Below are 19,410 nucleotides of genomic sequence, written 5' to 3'. Positions count from 1 at the left end.
CGGTGCGCGGGCCGTGGGGGCGCGAGCCGGGGCGGGCGGTGCGCGGGCCGTGGGGGCGCGAGCCGGGGCGGGCGGGTGCGCGGGAACTGAGGGCGCGCGAAAGTGCCCTGGAGTTCCGCGTAAGCGGCGCACGAACCGGCGGTTGGAGCTGGGGGTGGGTGGGGAATACTGCGGTTTGCATTTCTGGGAAAAGCAATTGAATACCAGTGAAGTAGAAAAAGCAAGTTGCAGAACCTTAAGTGCCATAATAGCTCATTTACGCAGAAGGAGTCCCAGGATCAAACTATTGTTGCGCTCGCATGCATACATGCATGCATGTAAATGCCCTGAAAAAAAGCCTGACGAGGCTCTGGGGAAGGGAGTAGGATGGGAGAATTGATGAAGGGAGCTTACTTTGTACATTGCATGTGTCTGAAATATTTAATGTTATTATTTAGAACGAAAATTGAAGAAATAAAGAGATTTTAAAAATCTGCTTTTGGGAAGCTTGGGTATCCTAAGTCCATCAGTAGGGACCTTCTCAGACTCGCCGAAACACCAGGTAGTTTGAGAGTCTGGAAAAGCTACTTCTCTCTCGCCCTTCTCCCTTCCTTCCTGCTCCACTTTGGCTATTTTACTCGCCATCCTCAGAATTTGCTTTTGTGGAGGAGATTTCTTCACAGCCTTTCTCTTTATCCCATAACCTACCTTCAAAAGCCACTCTCAAAGAGGAAACATTTTTATAGTAGTAAATTACTCAAAGACACGTGAAACATGAATTAGGCATTATTCCTATACCATATTTGACAAAAATTAAGAGAAAATATTTACAGGTTAAGTCAGTTCCTCCTCAAATATAGGATTTTACAGGTGCGATCAATTGATACATTTATTTTTTTAACATTTAAGATAATTTCAGATCTATAAAAAGTTAAAAAAATACAAATAATTTCACTATATACTTCACCTAGCTTTGCATTTTACATAACCACAGTGCAAGAATACAAACCAATCAATATCATTACTGTTATAGTAACTAATCTATAGATATTATTCAAATTTGTCCAATTATCCAACTGACATGTTTTGTTTTGTTTCTGGTCCAGGATTCAATTCAGGATCTCACATTTCATTTAGTTGCCATCTTTACTTGGTTTCTTCTAATCTATGACAGGTTCTCAGTCTTTTCTTTTTTCGTGACTGTAACACTTTTGAAGAGTACTGGCCAATTATTTTGTGGAGTGTTCTTCAATTTGGATTTGCCAAATATTTTATCATTATTGAATTTAGGTTATGCATTTTGGCAAGCATACCACAGAAGTGGTTTTGTGCCCTTCTCAGCACATCATTATCAGGAGGTACGTGATGCCAACATGTCTCAATGGTTAGGCTAACTTTGATCGGTAGTAGAAAGTGGTATCTGCAAGTATCTCCAATGAAAAGCTGTGGTTTTTCCTTTTTTATTTAATCTTTTTTCTTTTTTTTAGAGAGAAAGAAAATAGAGTTCCCATATACTGTCCCCCCACACACAGTTTTTTCCTATTACCTTTATTAAAATTGATGAAACTGTATTATTATAATTAAACCATTAACTATGGTTCATAGTTTACCTCAGAATTTGCTGTGTTGTAGAATCCCATGGTTAAAAAGATTTTTTTTATTCTAGTACCGTATATTCAACCTAAAAGTTTCCCCTCTTAACTACGTTCAAATATATAATTCAGAGGCGCTAATGACATTCACAATGTTGTGTTAACATCACCACCATCCATTACCAAAACTTTACCATCGTTCCAGAAACTTTGTACCAATTAAGCATTGGCTTCCCATTTCCTACCCCCACTTGGTCCCTGGTAACCTGCATTCTAGTTTCTGACTCTATGAATTTGTTTGTTCTAATCATTTCATATCTGTGAGATTATATGATATTTGCCCTTTGCATCTGGTGTATGTTACTCAATATTATGTTTTCAAGGTTCATCCATGTGGTTGCGTGTATCAGAACTTCATTTCTTTCTATGGCTGAAAAATATTCCACTGTATGTTTATACCACATTTTGTTTATCCATTTATCTGTGGGCGATGGGTTACTTTAATCTTTTGGCAATTGTGATTAATGCTGCCATGAATATATATATATATATATTTTGCATGGGCAGGCACTGGGAATCTGCTGCTATGAATATTGGTGTGCAAATATCTGTTCAAGTCCCTGTTCCTAATTCTTTTGGGTATGTACTTAGAAGTGGGATTGGCAGGTCGTACTGTAATTCTAAACTTACTGAGGAACCGCCAAACTGCTATCCACAGTGGGTACACGATTTTATGCTCCGATCAACAATGAATGAGTGCTCCTATTTCTCCACATCTTCCCCAACACTTATTTTCAGTTATTTTAATAGAAGACATTCTTGTGGGTGTGAAATGGGATCTCACCGTGCTTTTGATTTGCATTTCTCTAATGGCTAATAATGTTGGCCATCTTTTTATATGCTTTTTGTCCATTAACATTTCTTGTTTTGTGAAAAGTCTATTCAAGTCTTTTGCCCATTTTTAAATTGTGTTATCTTTTTATTCATGAGTTTTAGGATTTCTTTATGTAATTTGGATATTAAACTCTTGTCATATATGTGGTTTCCAAATATTTTCTCCCATTCCATAGGATGACTTTTTAATTTCAAGATGAAGTCCTTTGATGATCAAAAGTTTAAATTTTTTTTGGCCTGGGCAGACACCAGGAAAAGTTTCAAATTTTGATGAAGTCCCATTTATTTTTCTTTTGTTGCTCATGCTTTGGTGTAAAGTCTAAGAAACCATTGCTCAACACAAGCTCTGGAAGATGCTTCCCTATTGTTCTCCTAGAGTTCTTTAGTTTTATTCTTAAATTTAGGTCCTTCATCAATTTTGCATTCATTTTGTATATGGTTTGAGTAGGGGGTCCACCTTCATTCTTTTGTATGTGACTAATCAGTATTCCCAGTACATTAAAACATTTTTTTAAAACTTTTTTTTAATTGTATAGTATAACAAAATATATACAAAGCAAAGAAATAAAAAGCAGTATTTTTCAAAGCACTCTTCAACAAGTGATTACAGGACAGATCCCAGAGTTTGTCATGGGCCATCCTCTCATATTTTTCCTTCTATCTGCTCCAGAATATAGGAGGCTAGAGGGCTTAAATACTTTCTTTATCATCACAATCAACTTTTTTCCTTCTTTATTTTTGTGAAAAATAACATATATACAAAAAGCTATAGATTTCCAAGCACAGCACCACAATTAGTTGTAGACCATATTTCAGACTTTGACATGGGTTACAATTTCACAATTTTAGGTTTTTACTTCTAGCTGCTCTAAAATACTGGAGACTAAAAGAGCTATCAATTCAATGATTCAGTATTCATATTCATTTGTTAAGTCCTATCTTCTATGTATAATTCCACCATCACCTTTGATATTTCCATACCTCTCTTTAGGGGTGTTTGAGCTATGGCAATTCTAAACTTTTGATACTGGAAGGGTCTGTCACTAATATGGGGTAGGGCAATGGATCTGTTCTGGAGAGGCTGGGCTAGGTTTCAGGACTTATCTGGACCAGAGACCCATCTGGAGATTGTAGGTTTCTGGCAAGTTACTCTAGTGCCTGGAACCCTTGTGGAATCTTATATATTGCCCTAGGTATTCCTTAGGATTGGCTGGAATGGTCGTGGTTGGGGGTTAGCAGGTTATGATAGGTAGCAAGGTCTAACTGAAGCTTGTATAAGAGCAACCTCAGAGTAGCCCCTGGACTCTGTTTGCACTCTCTCTGCCACTGAGACTTTATTAATTACACTTCTTTTCCCCCTTTTGGTCAGGGTAGAATTGTTGATCCCACAGTGCCAGGTCTGGATTCATCCCTGGGAGTTATCTCCCATGTTGCCAGGAAGACTTTCAGCCCTGGATGTCATGTCCCACGTAGGGTGGAGGGCAATGATTTCACTTGCAGCATTCGGCTTAGAGAGACTGAGGCCACATCTGAGCAACAAGAGAGGTCCTCCAGAAGTAACTCTCAGGCATGCCTACAAGTAGTCTAAGCTTCTCCACTACCCACATAAGCTTCACAAGAGTAAGCCTCATGACTGAGGGCATGGCCTATTGATTTGGGTGTCCCCAAAGTTTGACACAGTATCAGGGGATTCCCTGGTGGTAAGGTTTAATAAATCCATAGTCTTTCTCCCTTCCCTCAGGGGACTTTGCCAATACTTTTTGATTATCTGCTTAATATACTCTGGGATGTTTCCAGGCATTACAATAATCTATACAGTATTAAAGGACTTCTTTCTTATTCTGTGCTTCCTGTGTTTCATTTGTTCAAATGAGCTCTACAGATAGGTTGAATTAGATTATGCACTACAGAAAATTTCAGTTCCAGATCAAATAAAACTTTCTTCCTTTGGTCTCAAAGAGTGTGTGTGGTTCTAAAATATAGACACTGTGTTCCTTACCCCTATGTTCTGAGTTACTTTAACCCCAGCCTGTTTGGCTTCAGTCTTATCTCTAAATAACATTTTATATATAAAATTGTTCAAGGATTCTGTTGGGGGGAGGGGGAGAACAGTACCCCGGAGTGTCTTATGCATCAATCTTGGTCTACCATAAGTCTGTTTTTGATCTTATGGGGCAAATACCCTCATTATATGCACACTAATTTTAGCATCTATTGTTCTTAACTGCAAAGTTACTAATGTGGAATTTGCCAAGTGGTGATTTTTCTATATCCATCATTCTGAGGTTGAAATTTAATCTGAATACTCAAGTACATACTAATACTTTTCTGGTTTACACCAGGGGGGAAATGCAATTGGAGGCTCTGTGACAAGCATTTGGATTAATTGCTAAAATGGTACTTGTAAATGTATTGCTTACAAATAAAACTTCATTTTAAGCAAATAATTCGCTCTTATTCTCAGTACTTGTAAAAACTTGTATTTTAAAGACCCAATTTTCATTGTTTTATGAATTCATTAATTTATTTTTTGTCCATATTGTACCTGTTCTTATAAAAGAGAAATGTAAAATGATATTTAAGATTTAGAACAAAATTCAAAGTCTTGCACATTATTTCTGATGTTTTGCGAATTTTGATCGGCATTTGTAAAATTGATCATTTACATTAGCAGTACATCTTGCTATCATCCACTTTCTTTAGCCTTAAGGTTTGCTGAAAGGATTTACTATAAATCGGAATGTGTACTCCCTTGAATGTATTGCAAGGAAAGTAGAGCTCTTGTGGGTAAAACTTAGAGATCTTTTAATCAGTAGGTTATTTGGGTATCAAACACTTTGATAATCTCATAGAGAGGTTGTTACCCTGTTCCGCATTATCCCTACTCTTTACCACTGTACGTGGAAAATCAGTCTAAGGTTGAGTCTTAATTTTAATGACAATTTTTCTTGCTTTCAGTATGAAGGAAAGCGGGAGAGTGAGTTTCAGCCTTTTTTTCAGAATCACTGACACTTTAAGTATGATATCTTTGAACCCTTTCCCGAGAAAAATGCACAAAACCACCTAATACATTAGAGCAAAATGCAATCCCATGTCAGATGGGGGGGTGTAGAGGGTGGGAGGCGATAGGGGAGGGAAAAGCAGCTGCCATATTGAGGTTTCTCAGACACAGTTTACCCTTCTGCCATATGGCACAGCTTGTTTCTCTTGGCAGCTCAGGTGGGCACTAAGGCTGCACAGCCCTTCTGGCGCCTTGTTTCTTCCCTCCAAACACCTGCCTCTACTTCTCACTATCATCTTCTCCTCTTTTATCATTTAGTCCCCAGTCTGCTTGACTCCCTTGCTGGTTCTTCACTTTTCTCTCTCCTCTCTCACCAACCACATGTTTAGAAAGATAACTAAAGTGAAAGAACCTGACCACTTACAAATGGATAAAGCAGAGAATTGTGAATAAATGCATCACAGTTCTTCTTCTCTTCAGCTTGGAAATCCTGCCATGTTTTCCCTGCGGGTTTGGAGCTGAAGAAGAGTTCACGAATCCTTGGGGGAGCACGTGTAAAACCAATCGCTTATGCAAACGGTTGCTACCATCAATGAGGAGAAGGCTGGATACTTACTGCACCCCTCCAATCCCCCAAAGGAAGGATGGAGTGCTGAAAGGAAGGTGAGGGTCGAGGAAAGGGGCTCGAGACCGGTTATAACAAAACCTTTTTGTTTCTGAAAATGGGAAGAATTTGAACTCCTTGAACCCGCGTCTCCGCCCGCTAACCGCTAACTCCCTAGTCCCCAGCAGCTCTAACAGCCCTGGGCGCCGGGACCAGCCTCTGGCCCGCCACCGCTCGCGGCAAAGCTTGGCGCTCTCGCGCGCGCCCCCGCGGACAAAGAGTCTACAGCGGGCGGCGGCCGGGCCCGGCGCGGAGGGAGTAGTGGCGGGGGAGAGGCGGAGCCGCGGCGCGCTCGGGGAAGCCCTCCCGGGCTCTGACGTCACCGGAGCGCTGGCCAATGAGAAACCCGAGAGGGGGAGTCCCGCTCCCGCGGCCGCCCCGCCGGCTTTTTAAATGGTACCCTGGGGAAATTTCTCCCGGACCAGAAGGAGGAGTGGGAGAAAATAAAGGTTGGGGGTGAAATAGGATGACCCTGGGGGACGAGACTCTAGGGATTTGGTGATTAGGCGTCAAGGTTGTCTTAGACCAGGTGGGGAAAACCGGAGGCCATTGAGGAGAAACTGAACTCCAGATCAGGCCAAGTCCGCTGGAGATGGATGGCAGCTGAAGCGCGTCCCCCGACGTAGGGTCCGGCCCGAAGAAGAGAGGCTGTGGGTGAGTAGCGCTGAGCGGGCTTCGGGCCACCGTTTGTAACACCTGTTTAGGACCAAGAGGTGGGACGAAACTCTAAATTCGAATCTTAATTTTGAATTCGTAATTATATTCTGGAGGTACGTGGTTGCTTTTTCGTTTCTTTCTTTTCTTTATTTCATTCTTTCTCTCTTTTTTTTCAGTAAATGTGGTTTGACAAGCTCAGGACCTAGAAACATTCCACACCTAAGGTGGTATCTTTTTCGAAATAGTTTCTCCCTCAACAGGTTATCTCTGTTTCAAAGGAGAATATCGTGCGGGTGCTCGCCAAGGACACGGAGCAGAAGAGAAAGCAAGGTTTCCCCAAGGTGGAGTGTCCAATGCTGCTCTTGTTCTCTGTCTTAATTCTGATCTTGAACAAACTATAATTCTTGCTAAAATAAAAAAAAAATTTTTTTTGTAGGAAATGTACTCTGGTCTGCAGATATGAGAATTTTTCGTTGTTGTCAATCTCCTATAATATCAGTAACTAATTATGATTGCCCCAAGATACTAAAAAGCATATCAATTAAAAAATAGTCTCTAATCCTTACTAAAATAATTCTTTAACAAAATGGTGATTGTTTGTATATGAATGATGCTTTCAAGTTTTTGCCTCCACAGCAAAGGTGAAACGTGGTGTCAGGTAGGCAGTGCATTGCTAGCTGGCTGTCACAACGTCTTTTAACAGTTGCTAGTTGCACTCCCCGCGGTTGCTGTTAAGTACATGCCTCCCAAACAAGTGGAAACAGCGCCATCTTGTGGACAATGCATAGAAGTGGCATGATCCACAGACTAGGTCAGCAATTTACAAGTTGGTCCAATGCAGTAGTTTTCTCCTTGAGAGATCAAATCCAAAGGCTTTAACCTTTTTTAGTAATCAGAGTAAAAATCAGATTTAAATATTTTTCTTCACATAAACAGCCTTCATGTACTTTAAGTCTCTCATTATCACCATTCACCTTGCTCCTTTAGGCTAAATAATTCACATTCCTTTAACTTCTATTCATAGACTCTAGTTTCAGATCCATCACCATTTTTATAACTTTTTCTAGATCTCTCAATTTGTCTGTATTCAAGCAGTGACACCCTAAATTGAACACATAACTGCACTTTCAGTAGGCAATGACTAATGTCATTTATAGTGGGTGAAAACTAATGACATTAAAACCCTTAAATTCCCTTCATATATATTTTTTTACATTTTTAAATTTTTTTAATCCCTTAGTATTTTAATACTGACTTCTTTCCAACACATTATTGTAGTTTTGTCTCATGCCCTGCTTATGTATTTTTACTACTCCTAGATATTTTACTGCCAGATACAGAAAACTGATCTTTTTCCACTAAATAGAAATCATTTGAAAAGCTATAGTTTACTTAAGTAACTTTGTTAATTCATGTGTACTTCAAATTACAAATTTTTGTTATCCAAGCTTTTAATTTGGAAAACCTAAGTGTAAGTATTCTGAGAATTTTTAAGTTTTTCACTAGATTAAAGTTCTGCCTGTGTTTCATATCAGAAATTTAGCCTCAGCGACTTCATGACCATGGAAAGTAGCAGTGACCTGAATCAAGCAGGCAGTGTATTGTTAGCTGGCTGCTTTGGATCAGTTCAGCAGCCAGGACTACCCTGCCACTTGCTTCTGGATAAATTCATCTTGTTAATGAAGTGCATTTGTTACCTGTGTGTGACGGGGTGGCAGTGTATTGTTAGCTGGTTGAATATGTAACGGCATCAGCTAACATGCATCTGCTATCTTATTGCATACTATGAACATCGGAGTATAAATAAATGTGTAATTAATATATATTCTTTTTGCCCAAAACCAGGGCACTATTTTACCATAAGTTATTATTGTGATTCCAGTTACTCAATTATGAAGTAATGGACAGCTTTAACATGGTGAAGATACTATTTCAGTTAATTATCCTAAAATTTTCCAAGTAATATTTTTGGAGTTTTGAGTAGGCAGCAGTAAAGTATTTGTGAAATTATATATATAAGAAGTATTATATATTTAATGTAAAATAATAATAATAATAAAATGACAATTTAGAATGGAAAGTCTAAAATGTTTCCCCAAATTTTCCATTGTCTCTAATATTCTTTCTGGTCCCTCAGTTTCTTAATATGATGTTAGAAAAGGTCTTGATAACCATGTGTGTATACTGACTGAAGGGAGAATTGGGGTAACTTACCAGATGAATCAGTCAACTAAAACATTTTTCAATTGAAATATCAAGAAGATTGGGGAGTTTTTTTGGGGGGCGGGTCAGGGGAGGGTGGGTTGAATCGGTTGGAAGAATTGCCTTAATTCTTCATTTCCTGTAAAATCACAGGCTCATGAAGTGTTTGGAAGAAAGCATGAGATTTAGCTTGTGAAATGGGAAGAACTGATCGTACAATATGATATTAAATGCTTTCTCCTTTACTCGGAGGTCATTTTGACCCATGGTGCATGTCACATGTATCCTGGGTTCTAGCCACATAGTGCAGTCACATGGACGTTCATGACAAGGTTGTGTAATTTACTTTGGTGGTCTGGTCAATCAGTTACTCTCTAAGTGAGATGTGAGAAGTATATAACACCATCTTCTGTATTGGGTTATGAATTATTGGTAAAATAATGGTATTCTTCCCTTATTTAAATTTAAACATTTTTAGAATCATGGGCTAAGCAGATATCTATAATTAGATTCGTATGCATTTTATTAAATTCAGATCTCCTTTTTGTTGTTGTCCGGCATCATTCCATTTTCAAGATTGTTGTGCCTAAGTCTCCCTTCCATGTAAATATTACTTTCATCTTGTTTTTTTTTTTAAGGTTAAATTTCAACATGTTATTTTCTATAGAAAGCCTGTAACCTGTTGATATAAAGAAATAAAACCTGCTTAATGTAACCTGCTTAAACACCTTTGTGTTTTAATTTTTTTTTTAAATTAAAGAGTAAGACATAAGACACTAACATTTATAGATAAATAGAACAAATATTTAAAGCTGCTCTTACATTCCACATTAAGAGATGAGGAAGTGGGGGGGGGGAGGTAAGGAATGAATGGAATGAAATAAAGATTAGTTAAAGAGATAAAAGGGTAAGGAGGGAAAAAGAGATATAAATTCAAAATGAAAATCTTCCCATAGTAGTGAGATGGGAAGAGAGGGAACCATACCTGGGAAGCCAAGGGAAAAGCAGAGGGGTGGGGAAAGGGGTTAAAAATGGTTATGAAACATTTTCTCCTAGGCATTTTGTCTGGGGACAGCCGCTGTCCTGTTCCCTTGTGCTAGCAATGTAACTGCTTCCCATCAGTGCCCTCTGAAAGGCTGCCAGTTTCTTAGCTGGTCTTTATACACCCAAAAAGATCATGCTTCACTTTGCAAGGTAAGGCCTTAGCAGTTCAGATGAGGAAAGGGTGGAGGGGAAGGGAAAGCTGGGAAGGAATGTGATGTGTTAGTTTCTAGGTGGGGGATAACAGTTATTAGAATTTTATTATTCCATGGGATAGATGAAATCAAGCCAAGGACTAAGTAAGTGTCCACATACCAGCTCTACCCAAAGGAATGCCACTAATAAACATGATATTTTGTACATGGACCGCTCAACACTTTTCAGCTTATATAAGGCAATCTTTCAAAAAACAGTTAATATTTTTAAATAAAGAGAAATATAGTTTTTGTTTTCTCCTTGTGCTTCTTCTTTCTTTCTTTCCTTCCTTTCTTCCTTCTTTTCCTCCTCCCTTCTTCCCTACCTCCTTCCCTCCCCACTTTCTTTCCTACCCCCCCCCCCCCCCCCCCCCACTGGAGTATTTTCCTATTTGAGAGTACCTGTAGTCAATCCAGTTAGGTCATTAGATTTTAGTGTGATTAGGCAGTACTGTTTAACAGCTTTCCATAATTCAGCAACTGCATATAATTCCACATTTCTTACATAATCTTCTGCCAAAATAGTATGTTTATAGTAAAAATAAAGCAGATACATATGATACATTTTTAACATAGATTTTTTTTTTTTGGAAATTCTTGATACCGGATGAAGTCTAATTTTTAAGCAATTTGGTATGCTTTAGTTAGCTCGGACTGGCTAAACTTTGCAAGCCAATGGTTAAACCATTGGTGCTTGAAATTGGCTATGTCAGAGCATGTACACCATGGAAACTGGCAAATGTTGCAAATCAGGAATCCCTCTCTACAGTGGGTTGTTAAACATTTATCAATACCACTGAATATATGCTGCTTACACGCTAATTACTAGGAATTATATATGTACATATATATATACTATGATATTTACATTATAATTATTGAATATTTAAAAAAATGAAGTACAACTTTCAGGACATATTTCAGGCAAATTCATATTTATTTCAACTCCCAGCACTGTACTGGTACATCTCCCATGAGATGATCAGGAGTTAGTATGAAATATTCCCCTCCACTTCCAAGAAAAACAAAACAAAACAAACCTGAAGTCAGTGGATTATCTACTATAATTAAAATGCACTTGATTTTGCCCCTTTCCTTTGACATGAGGGCAACAGCTGAAACCCTTTCACGTGTCTTGATCTTCTTCTGTTAAACTACTTATTTCAGCCAGATTTTCACAGCCTGTGTCCCAGACTTTTTGATGCTGAGACAGGGAAGATATCATGTTCAGTTCAAGAAAGATGCAACTTTTGCTCAGTGGAAGCTTCTGTGATGCTGTTTACCTGAGATGTGTAAGTTGCATAGGCCATCAGCAAAATGCTCCACTCTTTCAGCGCCCATGGCCAAATTGTTACAGAACCCTTCGAGTTTCCTTTCCTTCAAGGCAATACATATGGTGCACTTTCAAATCCCCATCTGCCTTCCCTGCATACACAAGAAGACAAGGGGAGAGAATCAAGCACTGACTGTAGTAGAGATGCAGGTTCAAAAACAGGGTTGGCAATATTAAAGCAAAAACCCAGCTTTAGATGGTTTTGGAGCTCACTTGTGGCTTCAGGCAGGCTGGACATCTGTATTACATTCCCAGGAAAGTCCTGGTTGCCCCCAGTGCGACTCCAGATCTCTCTGGCGTGGGGACTCTACGTTGCCTATGTAGTACTGGCATATACTGGCATATACTGCTCAACCCCCTAATGTGAGCATATGCAAATACCCCAGCAGTCCTGCAGCATGCTTAGGAGCCATGGAAGTCCCAGGTGGGGGGCGTAGCAAGAGCGCTCTAGAAGCAGTACTTGGAAGCGTTGCTCTAGGGCAAAATTTGCCTTAGAGACCCAGAATTCAAATTGCTGATAGGTATTTGGGGTAAAACTGCACAGATAGGCAAACTTGTTAGGTGGTTTTTCCTTATACACCAACAATCCAAATTAGTCTTCAGATTTCATTTCTGAACACTTAAAACACCTTGGAAAGTATGTTCATTTACTTTTGGAGTTTTTTTTTGTTTTTGTTTTTTAAATCTAGTTCAATCCTTCTCAATTTACAGATGAGGAACCTGAAGTTAAAAGTAGTTAAATGACTTGCCCAGTGTCATGGCTGGAGGTAAAGCCAGCTTTGCTGATATACTGATATGGCTGCCTTGAGGGTGTAGATGCTGCATCCCTATAGATCCTTTTTAGCATTTTAACTGTATTGACCTCTGATGGAAACTGCATCCCCCACCTCCACCAAATATCTTACTAAATACATTCATAGCTGGATGATTGGACACACACATATATATATATATATATTTTTTTTTGACATATATTTTGAAGTAGAAGATTCTTCAAGAAATATTTTTGGTTTCTCTAAGAAGTGTAGGTACTAAAAACATCTTCATTTTTGTCAATCAGTTCAGAATTTGGAGGCTAAGTCACAAGCATTTTAAATTGGGTCTCCCTTCTTAGCCAAATTTTAGTTTACTGAATTTTCTTTTTTTTGCCCTCAGTCTTTCATATATTTCACGGGCAAAAATTAGCCTTCACCAACTTGGCAGGTTGTTTTATCAGCCAAAATATAAAGGTTATGACTTTGGGAGCTGAAGTATATTGTGAATCCACCAAATGGATGTTCAGTGATTGTTAGTCTACGTTTGATAAATATATATAAATTGATAAAGAGCAATGATAAACGACAATTTGGTCAGATGTAGCAAAATGTCCCAGGTTTACAAACAATTAAGAAATGCAAAAACCCTTACATGAAACAAAAAAACATAAGGATTTGAATTTGTTTTATATTTTCTGATATTTGTTTTGTGTTTTATTACAACACAGTAGTCATTTACAATGAATTATCCCAAAAATTTCAGCCACATATAGTGTCCTTGAATCTAAGCAGTGGTCTAGCATGTTAGCATTTCCGTCAAGTATAACCCTAGAAAATGTCAAGTTGAACAACAGGACAATGAAGCACATTGGCAATGCGTATTCTGAAGTTTTCAGTGTGGTCAGGTCAAGTATTTAGTATTTTTCATCTTGAATCTTTGTCTATCCTTTATTTTTGCTTTGGGTAACATCTCTATCCTGGGGATATGCATTACCACTGACTAACAAGATAATTAAAAAAAAGATTCATCCTTCCATGTCACATCTAATTGTTAGAGAATCCAAAAAGAGACAAAATCTCTGTGGAGACATTTCCCTTTTCTGACTGCTGCATTTGGAATGATTCAAATGACATTTTCATAGATCCTCTTTCTTTTTTATAATCATTTGTCTAATCAGAGCTGCGATGTCAGGCCTGATGGCTTCAAAGGGCTCCTCTGGCCTCCAGAACTTCACAACTTGACCCTCAGTGTTGACCAGATACTTCCAAAAGTTCCATCTTGGTTCCTTCTTTGAAGAATCTAAAATATCAGAACATATTTGCATGAGCCTAATTTTATTCTTTGTCAAGATTTTCATTTCTTTTAGTATCTGCATTAGTGACAACTTTAGAGTCAGTTTCTAGGATTGTTGTAACGTCAAAAACAAAACAAAACTAAATAAAACACCCATGCTAAACAAACTTAAGGGCTGAGTATTCAGATCTCAAAAGACTTGAGGACTTCAATGACAATTCTAGAGTCACGAAATGACACAGAGAGTTGTTTATTTTGGATTTGTTGAGCTAAATAACAAAACATTCACCTAGTCACTTGCTCAAAACTTTTAGTTTCTTTATTCACAATTTGTTAAAGATGATGTTCTAAAGGTAGTTGGTAATGGGCTTGTATGGATTACTTTCCATATTAAATATATCAATGTTTTTCATACTGTTACATAGCTGAAAACTAAGGAATTCTAAATTATTTTATTTTGAAAATTATGATTTTAATATATCTTAATTTACGCAGAAATATTTTTCCACTTATATCATATAGGATTTATGTTCATATTATTGACTAATATGAAGAAATATGTACATATATAAATAATTATAAGGAAAATGTACCAAGTGTCTATTATGTGCCTAGTAATGTATGCTCATGTGCTAAATGGATGCTCCCATATGGTCTTTACAACAACCGTATAATTTGGGTTATAACTATCTGTGTTTTACAGATGAGTAAATAGAGGCCTATTTAGACTCAAGGTCGCATGTCTGATGAGTGGCAGAACCCGGAATGACAGCCAGGCTCGTGCTCTTGACCTCTGGTTGTTCTGTTATTCCAAGGAACATGGCAGAGCAAGCAGATTTGAGGAGAAAGATGGCAACGTATGCGATGAAATTCATGTCTCTGCAGGACACCCAATCAGAGAAGGCAGCTGGGTATTTGGCTTTGGAATTTAGGAGAAAGAAGTCATCCAGAGAAAAAGCCCGAGAGGAAGCCAACTGTAGCCTTACCAGTCCCGCTCAGGATAGATGTGGAGTAAAAAGTAAAATACAGTGATCTGAGGAGGAAATGGGGATGGTGAAGCAGAGATAAGAAGTGTTAATTACTCTTCCAAAAACAGGGGTGAAATAGCAGGAAGGAAAACACCGATAGGATTTTTAAAGATGTGGTGGTGGGTAGAATACTTTGCTTTATGCTGAGAAAATATCTAATGAGAAAGTATAGGTTAAAGATTATAGGTAAAATAAGTAGCCCAATATTTCCATGAGCTTTGCATACCGTGCCAAACATTGAATTGTATTTCACTATTAGATAGTAATGTTGCTGATTAGATCAAACATCAATGACTCAATATGAGCATCACATTATTACATTAAAGTCTGCTTAAAATCATTTTGAGAAATAGCCATTTCCTATGGTGAAAAATGTGTTTCTTAAAGTGTCTGTTCAGGGTGGGGCACTCTCTAACCAATGTGACATCTCTATGTGGCTCAGAGAAAGACGCTGTCTGGTTGGGTACAGCTCTCAGCACTGGCCTCAGCAAATGAAACTTTGGTGGTGTTTCAGCACTCATTTGCCTCTTTATTCAGATGCCCTTGTTTAGTGAACAACGTGGACACCTGTACATAGTGGTCGTTTTTATGCCCAAACGATCATTCACTGCCTATTTTGTCCAGTTTTAAAAGATCTAATTTTCATTTGGCCATGATCCCACAGCCTTTGTCTCTAGAGCTTCATCTAACTCCAGTGGTTACCCAGGGTAAGCGGAATTTCAGAAGCTTTTTTAATGATAAGGGGGAAGAAGCTAGGAGCTATTGTGCCTAAGTATTTGGCTGCTATAATTGAGGACTGATTAATTCAAGGGCATGTGCTCTGGCGTTTCTTTCCTCAGCATATACTGGAAATCAAAGGAATGGAGTCTCACTGTGGTTGCTATGTATGGTGTTAGGGGTTATATATTGACTTTCCTTACAATTTAGGGATATTTTTAGAAGATTTTGATTTCGCATATGGGAAATATTATGAGCATCATTATCTGGCTTGTTAGGTAGGAAGCCTGATTGCCTGATAGAGCTCAGAGTTTTAGCAAAACTCAAAATAAAAGCAAAAAATGGAACTGAGGGTATCATCAGAATAAGTCAGATGAGAGGATGTTAGCGAATGTCCCTTAGAATAGCGTCTGGCACACAGTAAGCAGTGTATAAGTACTTTATAACTGACACATTTAATCCTCCATACAATCTCAGGAGGTACTATCGGTAGCCTTATTTTACAAATGAGGAAATGGGCACAGAGAAATCAAGCAATGTGTCTAAAGCCACACAGCAACGGCAGCAGACCAGGGATTTGAACTCAGGTAGTCTGGGGCCTGAGCTCTTAACCACTATAAGCATGCTGCTTTTCTGCTGATCACACGCTTGAAAAGTCTTTAAATGGATTTCTGAAGCTGGCTTAATTGTAGGAATAGTCTAACCCAACACTCCTCCAAAATATCATTATATTCTTTTTTAAATTTTTGCAAAAAAAGAGTCATTTTTCATTTTTCACGTTAATGTCTCATATAGGTAAAGAACATAGAATTAACCACAAGGGTGAATTCAACTAATAATACTCATCAATATTCATGCGAAATGTACAGATTTAGTAATAGGGAGGGACATTTCTCCATATTAGTTAAATGAGAAAAGAATTGAGATGTTTTGTGAAAATGATCACAGCCACACTTCAAGTAAATTCTTCAGGAAGATATTCAGGAGGAATAAAATACATAGTATTTTAAATCGATTTCTTTTGACATTTGACAAGTTAAAACATTCAGGGATGCATACTTTCTAGAAAGTTACACAGGAGGAGATTCTGGCTCTCTGATAGTTTTATAAAACTTTCCAAATAAAGCATTTCAAATGAGATAGGATAGTATGGTCCCGGTATATTTGTTTTAAAAATGAAAAGCAATGAAAAAAAGATTATATTGGTGAGGCAAAGGAGATATTTACCAACAAGAAATCTAAATGCAGGTTCTGCTTCAGATCCTAGAATCTTAATCTTGTGGAAGATGGGGAATGTCACTCCGTAGTTACTTCTTGCAAAAGATTCTATGTCCTTGCTTGGGCGGGGCTCCGAGTCTCCAAACTGATTGCACGGAAAAGCCAAGACGCTGAAGTGGAATGGTCCAAACTCTCTGTGCAGTTCCTGCAGTGCTAAGTAATTTCTGTCTGTGAGTTGGCAGTCACTAGCCACGTTTACAACTAGTGAAACCTCCCGGAAAAAGAAAAAAATCCAACCGAAAGTGAAGCAAATAAAAGATTAAAAAAAAAAAAAAATCCTGCAAGTAGTTAAGACCTGAACCATGTTGGAGGAATAGAACTTCTGATAGAGGGATATTTTGCATTTTTATACATACACATTTTTATTGGAAACCACAACTTCAGATATATGAGTTAAGATCCTGAATGATCACTGACATTAACAAAAACGTTGCATACTCACACATTTATTTAAAAATGAAATATGATCATTGATGGAGAGCTTTTTAATGTTGTTAGATTATGAAATTAACATTTTTGTTAATTTCTCCATATTCACATTATCAACTAGCAACGTTTTCTAACCGATTTAAAGTATTAATTCAGCACAGAAATTAAAACGTTTTTAAGAAAACAAGCAGAGTTTATCAGTTAGAAAGTTATAAAATATCAGAACTCTGATAAAAGTGATGTCCTAACAATATTTTGAAGGCTAAATTCTAACTTAAGATCATTTAACAACAAAAAGTGGATGGATTCTACTGAGAGAATAAACAGAGAACACGGAAAAACAATAAAAAATCAGAATAATCAGAATATGCAACTTACTTTGCCTTTAAATTTTTCCAGAGAAACCGGCCTCCCTTTTGCATCTTTCACTTCAAAGGTATAAAAGCTATTGATTTTAGGTCTTAGGAATTTTAGTTGTAAAAGAAAGAGCGTTACTGTGCATAGAACCACAGACAACAAAACTGCAAATACCTTTGCTTTGGGCCCTGAACATTTTAAAGAGTAAGCTGCAAGGGGCTCCATTTTGGATGATTCCAGAGGGCAGTCTCAGCAGGCTGGAATTCAAGGAGGAGCTGAAACTTGAAACCAGTTCAGTTTAACGGAAAACCAGGAAGGACAGACTAGCTCCTTTAACTGCTAAGGAATAGAGAGATCCTTCTTCTTAGAAGAATGGAGTTAAACTTTTGAGTGCAATAAAGAGATCTAAAGAATTTCAATCTATTTGTGATGTCAATGACAGTTTTTAAAAAATTTTTCTAGAAAAATCAGGTCATTTTGGGTAGCTCTTTAACATCCTCTCAACAAAGAAAACATTTCACCAGATGATGGTACTCTTAAAACTTGAAAGCTGTTAAACGCTCACAGTAGGGAATTGGGTACTTAACACCCAGAAAGGGTTCAGAGTGTAAATTTAATGTGATCTATTAATATGATTGTGTGATCCTAAAGAGTCTATTATTATGTGTATGGATCAAATATGCTACCCAAAACAAATGCTAAAATAAATTTAGTTTGAAATGCTAGTGATCAATGCAAGCGAGGGGTAAGGGGTGTGGTAAGTATAATTTTTTTTCTTTTCTGTTTTCGTTTTATTTCTTTTTCTATTGTCTTTTTATTTCTTTTTCTGAATTGATGCATATGTTCTAAGAAATGATGAATATACAACTAAGTGATGATATTGTGAGTTACTGATTATATATGTTAATGTTTTGTTTGGTTTGTTAATTTTTTTAAATTAATAAATAAATTAAAAAATATATGCTACCCAAGTACAAGAAATTTATTGTGGAAAGAATAGCAGCATACCTGAAAAAAGCTACTTACCCTGACCTCATCTAGCTAAAGCAACCAAATGCCAGGTGGATATAGTAAAAATAAGGAGCTTAAAAGCAATACAGGCTTTTAAAAAACCCTCTTCTATCATATAGCAAGCTATAATCCAGTGTTTTTCACTGTACAACATAACCCCATGAATATGTAAAAGCACATATAACTGAGAAGTTTCGTGAAATAGTACTTCCCCTTAGAAATACAATGCAGCCCCATCTATTGCATTTTAAAACAACCTGGCTCTGATCCACAAAAATGATTTCATGCATCACCCATGGGCTGCAACCTGTAGATGGAAAAATACTGAACTCTGTAATAAAGCATGGAATTTGACAGTTAAATAAGGTTTACTTCTATTTATTGGATAACTCTACTTGAGTACAACATATAATTGCTTCATTTTCTATCGTTCCTTGGGCTGCTGCCTGCCACAGAAGGCCTCACTTTGCTGTTGCTAAAGGTCATGAATTTTACAGGTGGGTGTGGGTAGAACAGTTGAGGGCTGCATGTCTTAAAATCCATGGTTCCCTTCAGTCATCTTAGAATCTGCTCTGTTTAAGACACATGCAAACTCTGAATTAGGGTGCTTTGTCCCACTTGGGTCTGATTGCTGGTTTTGTGGTGTGTTTCCAGAACGTGCTAGGTAAGTACCCAGAATGAGCTGAAGTGTGGGTGGGTCCTTCCCATCACTCTTAGGTGGCTGGAGCTTTAAAGGACTAAGTACTAAGGAGGTTACCCATTTCTCATGGTGGTGGCTAGTGGTGTGTGTGCTCGGGGATGTTTGAGCAAACTGCACACAATTCCCTTTAGTATATACAATACTTTCTGGAAATGGGAAGCAGTTCAATACTCATTCAAGATTACAGAGCTAGTAAGTGGAACAGCCAAGAGTAGAGTTTGGGACTTTCAACTTCATAACCAAAATGATTTCAACCATAGTAAACCACATCTCTGTGATAGGTA

At 37.8% G+C, this 19,410-nt stretch overlaps 1 protein-coding gene and 1 long non-coding RNA gene across 7 annotated transcripts; one reads left to right on the top strand and one right to left on the bottom strand.

Annotated features, from left to right (window-relative positions):
* Positions 1–197: 197 nt before the first annotated feature.
* LOC143646248 (uncharacterized) lies at positions 198–8,370 on the top strand. 3 transcript variants are annotated; one of them, XR_013157415.1, is made up of 4 exons: positions 4,808–4,862; positions 5,947–6,129; positions 7,048–7,128; positions 8,323–8,370. It is a non-coding gene; the product is annotated as an uncharacterized LOC143646248 (long non-coding RNA). The 3 variants fall into 3 exon arrangements; XR_013157414.1 differs by lacking the exons at positions 4,808–4,862; positions 8,323–8,370 and adding an exon at positions 198–541 and having other exon boundaries at positions 7,048–7,205; XR_013157413.1 differs by lacking the exon at positions 8,323–8,370 and having other exon boundaries at positions 7,048–7,205.
* A 2,768-nt stretch (positions 8,371–11,138) lies between these two features.
* On the bottom strand, positions 11,139–17,663 carry GPX8 (glutathione peroxidase 8 (putative)). 4 transcript variants are annotated; one of them, XM_077117139.1, is made up of 3 exons: positions 17,437–17,663; positions 16,579–16,840; positions 11,139–13,612 (listed from the first exon to the last, which is right to left on the bottom strand). In XM_077117139.1, exons 1-3 carry the CDS (start codon positions 17,638–17,640, stop codon positions 13,449–13,451), a joined length of 630 nt encoding a protein of 209 aa, XP_076973254.1. In that variant the 5' UTR covers positions 17,641–17,663; the 3' UTR covers positions 11,139–13,448. The 4 variants fall into 4 exon arrangements, with proteins under 4 accessions (XP_076973254.1, XP_076973255.1, XP_076973256.1 ...); XM_077117140.1 differs by having other exon boundaries at positions 17,590–17,660; XM_077117141.1 differs by having other exon boundaries at positions 16,579–16,782; positions 17,590–17,650.
* Positions 17,664–19,410: the final 1,747 nt, after the last annotated feature.

Source organism: Tamandua tetradactyla, chromosome 9, assembly GCF_023851605.1.
Source record: "Tamandua tetradactyla isolate mTamTet1 chromosome 9, mTamTet1.pri, whole genome shotgun sequence".
Lineage (NCBI taxonomy): Eukaryota > Metazoa > Chordata > Mammalia > Pilosa > Myrmecophagidae > Tamandua > Tamandua tetradactyla.
The sequence above is the reverse complement of the archived record's forward strand: the minus strand, read 5'-3'. Positions and strand labels throughout refer to the sequence as shown.

What these genes read in the sequence shown, in the direction of transcription:
- GPX8 (XM_077117139.1), bottom strand. Translation starts at nt 17,640, where the DNA reads ATGGAGCCCCTTGCAGCTTACTCTTTAAAATGTTCAGGGCCCAAAGCA. An exon ending in TGGAAAAATTTAAAGGCAAA is followed by an intron (nt 16,841 to 17,436) that starts GTAAGTTGCATA and finishes TTTTTCCGGGAG; the next exon opens with GTTTCACTAGTTGTAAACGT. An exon ending in TGCATTTAGATTTCTTGTTG is followed by an intron (nt 13,613 to 16,578) that starts GTAAATATCTCC and finishes CTGATATTTTAG; the next exon opens with ATTCTTCAAAGAAGGAACCA.